The following is a 6,934-nucleotide window of genomic DNA, read 5'->3' as shown; positions in this document are numbered from 1 at the left end:
AGCAGGGGCTGCTCTGCAGCCAGCGGCCACCGCGCCGTGCCCGGCAGATGGAGCCGGGACCCCGCGCACCGCCCGGCCGCCTCTGGCCGCTCCTGCGCGGGGGCGCTGGGGCTGGGGCAAGGGGGTGCAGGAGCTGGGAAGGGGGGTGCAGGAGCTGGGAAGGGGACGCTGGACTGGGGGGGTACCGGGCTGGAGCAGGGCGTGCCGGGTTGCGGGGTGCTGGGGCTGGGAAGGATGTGGGGGTGTCCCGCCCCGGGGGGGCACCGCGGCGGGGTACGGAGCGCCCGCTCGGCGGGGCTGGGCAGGCGGCTGACGGGGGTGCCGGGGACACACGGGGGGTCGCCGGGGCGGGGGCAGAGCCGGGGCGGGGAAGCGCCGTCCTCCCGTCGGGGGGGGGGGGGGGGGGGCGTCCGGCTCCACGGGGGAGCGTGGCCACGCGTGGGGCGGGGGCGGCGCGGGCGGGCTCGCCGGGGCGGGGAGAAGCGGCCGCGGGCGCCCGGAGAGCCGAGCCCTCGCCCGGCGGAGCGGCGCGTACCGGAGCGGACCATGCCGGGGGCGCGGGGCCGCCTCCCGCTGCTTCTGCCGCCGCTGCTGCTGCTGCTGCTCCCGGCTGCGCCGGCGCCCCAGGTGAGCGGGGCCGGGGCCCTGGGGGGGGCTCGGGGCGGGGGGGGTGTCCCTCTCCTCTGCTCTCCTCTCCTCTCCGTGTGCCCGCCCGGCCCTGCCCCGGCAAACAGGTGGGCAAACCGGGGGGGCCACCTCGGGCCCGGTGCCATCCGGGCTCGTTCCTCTGCCGCGTTCCCCCGCAGCTGCAGGCGCGGCCCGGCCCCGCCGTGTCCCGGCGAGCGGCGCTGCCGTGGCTCCGCAGCATCCCGCGGGGAGCGCGCTGCGCTGCAAGTTCAGAGCAGCCTCAACAAAGAGCTGCGCATCCCTGCGAGCCGCGGCCGGGGCCGCTCTGCTCCCTGCCCCCCCCCCCCCCGGCACCCCGGGGCGGTGGGCACAGGCCGGCTCGTCCCCGCCACCGGCCCGGGACCCCCCGCAGCTGCACCGGGGGAAGCGAGGGGTGGCCGCTTCACCTGGCTTTTAGCGCTCCCTGAGCCCTCGGTAGCTGCGTGGGACCAGGACTGACTTCACCCCTTCACGGCGTGGCTGGGGGCTAAAAGACCCCGCCTTGGGCCAGGTGGGCTCCGCTCGCTCCCCTGCAGCTCCGTTGCCCCCTGCCTGGCGCTGCCCAGAGCAGACCCCTGTGCTCACTGCCCTGCGCGCTCTGCGGCCCCCTGAGCTCTAAAGCTGCCGGGCTTTGCTCGGCCCTTGCCCTTTTTCTTCGGTTTTAAGTCAATTCTGCAGGAAACCTACAATAACGATGCCCGTCTCCTGCATGAGTCAATCCCGCGGCGGCGATGGGTTTGCAGGCAGGAGTCCCACCAGTGTTCCTGGCCCCGGCAGAACTCACAAGACAGCTGTTTTCCGCTTATTTTGTAATGTGGAGGTGGGACAGGGCTCTAGCTCCAGCAGGACGAAACATGAGTTATAGCATCTCTCCCAGGGCTAAGCGCGCGGTTGCAGCCCTGCTTGTAGCTGCGTGACCCGTTTAGATGTAGGAGAGGGCGCCTGAGCTAGGGACTTCTCGCATGGGCTAAAACACCTCCTGCATCTGGGTAAATGGGGGGGGGGGGCGGATAAAATCAGGTATCTCGGGGGCCTTTGATGCTGCAGAGCTCCCACAAGAGTATCACCCGCACCCGGGGCAGGCTGCGTGCCGTGGGCTGGGTGCTGGGTGTGGGTGCTGGGTGGCACGGCAGTATGGGGGCCACAGTGATGTGCCCCCCACTGAGTGGCCTCCCCGTCCCCACAGAGCTGCCTCAGCAGGCAGCAGCTCCTGGCTGCCATCCGGCAGATGCAGCAGCTGCTGAAGGGGCAGGAGACGCGCTTCGCCGAGGGCCTCCGCGTCATGAAGAGCCGGCTGAGCACCCTGCATGCCTCCCTGGCCAAGGCTGCCCCCGAGCCGCCGGCCGGTGAGTCCTTCCTGGGTGCCACTGGTTGCTTTTGTGGCCTCAAAAGACCCTGGGGTGGGCAGGTCGGGGTGCTTGGGGCCATGACGGGTGGGGGCTTGGGCATCTCCACGGGTGGAGATACCTGTATCCAGGTTGGCAACTCGTGCTTGTGAATCTGAGCATTTCTCCAGCCTGGTAGGGCATGGGGAGGCTCAAAAGCCCTTGGCCGCAAAGCAGAGAGCTCGTGGCAGAGCTCTGGAGGTGAGCGGGCTGGAGAACCACGTCTCCAGCGATAAGAGCCACAGCCCTATGCTGGCAGTGTGAGAGGGGTGGCAAAAATGGCCCCAAGCCCCTTGCGGGTGATGCTCAGCCCCAGCATCCCTGCTGGGCTTTCACTGCGGGGCTGGATGTTACCGATTAACCTCAGCAGGCCAATATTCAAGGAAAAATAACAGTTAAAGAGGAGGTCTTGGAGGAACTGGGCGAACTGTGGCTCAGGTAGAGTTGGGGACAGGAAAGGTCAGGGGGCGATCCCCCAAAACACCCACCTGAACGCTGACACCTTCCTCCCTGCCGTGCTCTTGCAGCCTCCTGCCCTGCCCTGCAAGCCCCCGCCAACGGGAAGAAGTTTGGCACCAAATATCTGGTGGAGCATGAGGTTCATTTCACCTGTGACCCGGGATTCCAGCTCCTGGGCTCCAGCACGCGGACGTGTCAGGCCAATGGCAGCTGGAGCGGGCAGGAGCCCCACTGCACAGGTACTGCGGCGGGGGCGGGAGTGGGGGCAGGGGGATGGTGCGGCTGCCCCTGCGCGTCAGGCGCCAGAGTGGGTGCGATGTGGGTTTATTTAATTAAACATGAGCTCTGCCCGGCGGGGAGGTATCGCAGCTGCCCCCGAGTCCCAGCCGACGTCCCGGGGATGCTGCAGCTCCCATGGCTGGTGATCTGGGGTCTCTCGTCCTCAAGGAAAGCTGGGATTTACAGCTGGAGCCTCACCTGCAGCTCAGCAGCGGAGATGAGGGGAAAAGACATCAGCGCTACGATGGCTCCTTGCGTTGCAGCAAACCTTTGCACCAGGGCAATGCCGCCGTGTCAGGAACAGCCAGTGTCCGCCTCTGGCGAAGCAAATGGCTATGATTGACATGCTGTGGGGTATCGGAGTGGCCGGCGTGCGTGGCGTTCCTGTGGCTTGTTCCCAAAATAAAAAAAAAGCGAAACGTGGCTGCCTTTTTTGCAGAGATCAGTGAGTGCTCGAGCAGCCCCTGCCAGAACGGCGGGATGTGCCTGGAGGGGCTGAACCAGTACAAGTGCCTCTGCCCCCAGCAGTGGACCGGGGCCACCTGCCAGTACCAGGCGCAGACAGGTGGGTGACCCCCCACCCACCTGGTGTGTCTTGGGCACCCCACCTCATTTCAAACCCCCGCCCCCCCACGTCCCCCCTCCAGCTCCCCCCTCCTGGAGCGTCACCGATGACCCGGCGTTCAGCCGGCAGCCCCGCTGCGCCCAGATCGAGCAGACCCAGCACTGCAGCTGCGAGCCCGGCTTCCACATGAGCGGCACGGCCGCCAACGGCCTCTGCCAGGGTGAGCCGAGTCGTGCTGCGCCGGGGGGGGGCCACGGGGCGGGCCGCGGGGTCCCGGCTCTGCACCCACTCCCCTCATCTCTCTGCAGACCTCAATGAGTGCGAGGTTTACAAGCGGGACGGGGGTCCCCGGCTCTGCGCCCACGCCTGCGTCAACCTCCCTGGCTCCTACCGCTGCACCTGCCCCAGCGGGTACGTCCTCCTGGGTGATGGCAAGAGCTGCGAAGGTGAGGCGGGGTGGGAAATCCACAGGTTTACCACTTTTTCCCAACTTGCACTATTGCTGTTTTATTTTTTCCCCTTTTTCTCCTGGTTTGCAAGCACTTCTGCACACAAAAATCTTGGTGGGTTTGCAGAGAGAGGTGGTTCCTGGGCTGGGCATGGAGGGGAGAAGAATGATGCAGGTTCAAGCACAGGCAAAGACGTGTGATGCTTTGGGGCAGCATCTCGCCGAAAAAGAGCATGGGAGCCCCACTGCGGTGGTGGAGCTGTCCCCTGTGTCTGGGGCATCCCCAAGGAAAAACCACAAATTGTGTTAGAACCCAAGAATTACACAGCAAGGGGTCAGTTTGGGGGCCGGCAGCGTCTCCTCCAAAAAGAGGGGAGCTGGGGTGCGGGTTGAGAGCAAAGCAGAAGTAGCAGCAGGTAGGGAGGTGGGTGGCCAGAACTGCTGGTATGAAAGTCTCCTCCTGAAAAACAAGGATTGTTTTTTGTGCTATAAAGTGTTGATTGTTGCAGTTCACAGTGAGAAAACTCATGCTTTCTCTTTTTCTCCCCGATTTTTGCATGTTTCGTAGCATCTTGCTAATGCTGCCAGCAAATTCCTGCATTCAGAGCTCCTGATTTTATTGCCAGGTATCTCAGTCGTTACGTAGGTGTTGAGGAGAGCAGGCGCAGAACTGGATTTCAGGAATTTAGGTGTTTTCAGCCACACTCTCCTACTTTTTTGATCGTATTTGATGTTTGACCCATTTCAAAGTGCTTTTGCCCATTTTCTGCCGAAAGGAACCCCTCAGTGAGGCTGGTTTGAGGTGCCCAGTGAGGCTGACCTGCTGTCCGCCCCTGTTTTGCAGACATCGACGAGTGCGCCCTGTCCCAGCATAACTGCACAAGGGGGACCACCTGCATCAACATGGGGGGGAGCTTCCAGTGCGTCAGCCCCCAGTGCCCCCAGCCCGCTGGCAACATCACCTACGTCAAAACATCACCCTTGTAAGTGCGGTGGGGCGCAAAACCTGTCCCCACTTCATTTTTTGGGTGCTGGGTCCCAAAAATACATGCATAGCATCCACATGGATGCAGTGCCACTGAGGTGGGGGACACAGACCCCACATCCCTGCGGCTCCCTGAAAACCTGTGTCCCCTGCCCTGGCTTTTGCCTTTGCAGCCAGTGTGAGCGCAACCCCTGCCCGATGGAGAGCCGGTCATGCCACCAAGCACCCAAAACCATCTCCTTCCACTACCTTCCCCTGCCATCCAACCTGCTGACACCCACCCCGCTCTTCCGCATGGCCACAGCCGCGGCACCCGGCCGGCCGGGACCCGACAGCCTGCGCTTCGGCATCGTGGGGGGCAACAACCGCGGCCACTTCGTGATGCAGCGCTCGGACCGGCAGACTGGGGAGCTTATTCTGGTGCAGAGCCTCAAGGGTCCCCAGACCATCCAGGTGGATGTGGACATGTCTGAGTACCTGGACCGTGTCTTCCAGGCCAAGCACATGTCCAAAATCACAGTCTTCGTCTCCGCCTACGAGTTTTAGGGGAGGCAGCAGCCGGAGCAGCTTCCCTGATGGCGATGGTCCCTGCTCCGCATCCTCCACCCAAAAGCACCAGCCCTGGGGGCAAGCGTATCCCGGGAGCTCCAGGTGACATCCCATGCCAAAGCCTCTCGGCAGCCAACCATCCTCTCCTCCGTGTTAGGGTTATTCTGCCCAGGCAGCTTTTACACCCACCTACGTGGGGGAGAAGAAAGCAAATGAGGTGCAAAAGAAATCAGGTGCAGGGGTGACCCGCGTGCCAGGCGCAGGAGGATGGTGTCCTGCAGTCTCAGTGCCTACACAGCGTCGAAAACAGCGGATAGAAATCACGGCCCTTATTTCCTTTTTAATTCCTTTTTTTTTTTTTCTTTAGGAAATAAGTGAAGCAGGAGGAGGGAGGCTCACAGCAGCTGCTGCTCTCCTCCCCGCTGGCCCAGGCTTGCTTACACTGACCCCAGCCCCATAAAAACATGCCTCCGCTCCCCTTGGGATGCCAAGAAAACCCACGGCAGCCCATGGGAAGGGGGCTGCTCCGGCATCTCAATCCCTTGGGGACTGACTGGGACCGGAAAATCCATCCCCACGAGACCTGGCTGGCTGTCAGTGCCCCCCTGGTGTGGGATGTGGCTGCTGGGTGAAGGAGGGGTCCCGGGGCTCTGTGGTGGGCGCCGGCGATGGGCTGGGGCTGCCCTGTGCTTCAGCCCATGGGCAGCCGCTCCTTAAACCTCCCGGACTGGGTTATGCGTGCACATCCCCGCCTGCACCATGCCGTGACCTGGGGAGGGCTTTGGCTACGCTTGGTGCTCGTGTCGAGGGAGCTCGAGGTGTGAATATTTCATTTTCCCAGTCGGCCGCAGCCCGCGCCCCGCTGTGTGTATGCAGCTCCTGGAACAGCTGGGGCTCCGCGGCAGCATGTGCCGGGCGGGGGACAGGCACCCCCACCCTGGGCTTGCACCCTGCCCTCTCGGTACCCGGTCCTTGGTGCAGCGCTTGTGCATGTTAACCACAAAACCCCAACGTTATGCATGTTTCTCCATTATGCTGGTTTCAGTACAATTAAAGGATGATGTAGCCTCTGAGCAGGTGCGCAGCAGAATCCGGTACCCGGCGCACGGGCGGCCGGTGGGGTCAGGGCCTGTGGAGCGAGAACCTGTCTCCATTTTTATTTCTCTGCCTTACGTTGCTTGGAAGGGGCTGGCTGACAGCAGGGTGGCTTGTCCCCAAGCATCCTCCAGAGACTTCGGGAGGAGCCCACTGCTGCCCCCCAAACAAAAGGCAGCGGGGCAGAGTCCCTTTGTGGGGCTGAGCTACACCTGCAAAAATCTTTCCCGCTCCTTGCCCCAGGGGCAAAGGCTTCACCAGACCGATCCGTGCTGCGTCTTTTGGGAGATCAAGCTTCTGGATTTTTTTAGGGGGTTACAGCTTTTCCGTGGGAGCTCAGAAGGGCGGGCAGGACCTCTCGCTGCAGAACAAGGAGGGACATTCAGCGCCTGCTCCTCACGCTGTTGGCACGGGGCTGCCGGAGCCCGGGCACGGTGGATGTTTGGGTTGGCGGGCACGCCGGCTGCGCTCCGGAGCTGGGCAGGGAAATGCATCCCAGGGTT

At 63.5% G+C, this 6,934-nt stretch overlaps 1 protein-coding gene across 1 annotated transcript; it reads left to right on the top strand.

The window, feature by feature from the left end:
* The first annotated feature begins 449 nt into the window (after positions 1 to 449).
* On the top strand, positions 450 to 5,464 carry FBLN7 (fibulin 7). Its single transcript, XM_055726148.1, has 8 exons — positions 450 to 627; positions 1,853 to 2,012; positions 2,579 to 2,749; positions 3,229 to 3,354; positions 3,437 to 3,574; positions 3,663 to 3,800; positions 4,647 to 4,785; positions 4,961 to 5,464. Exons 1-8 carry the CDS (start codon positions 547 to 549, stop codon positions 5,331 to 5,333), a joined length of 1,326 nt encoding a protein of 441 aa, XP_055582123.1. The 5' UTR covers positions 450 to 546; the 3' UTR covers positions 5,334 to 5,464.
* The last annotated feature ends 1,470 nt before the right edge of the window (positions 5,465 to 6,934 follow it).

Source organism: Falco cherrug, chromosome 13, assembly GCF_023634085.1.
Source record: "Falco cherrug isolate bFalChe1 chromosome 13, bFalChe1.pri, whole genome shotgun sequence".
NCBI classification, from domain to species: Eukaryota; Metazoa; Chordata; class Aves; order Falconiformes; family Falconidae; genus Falco; species Falco cherrug.
Note: the sequence above shows the minus strand (reverse complement) of the source record. Positions and strands in the feature narration are given on the sequence as shown.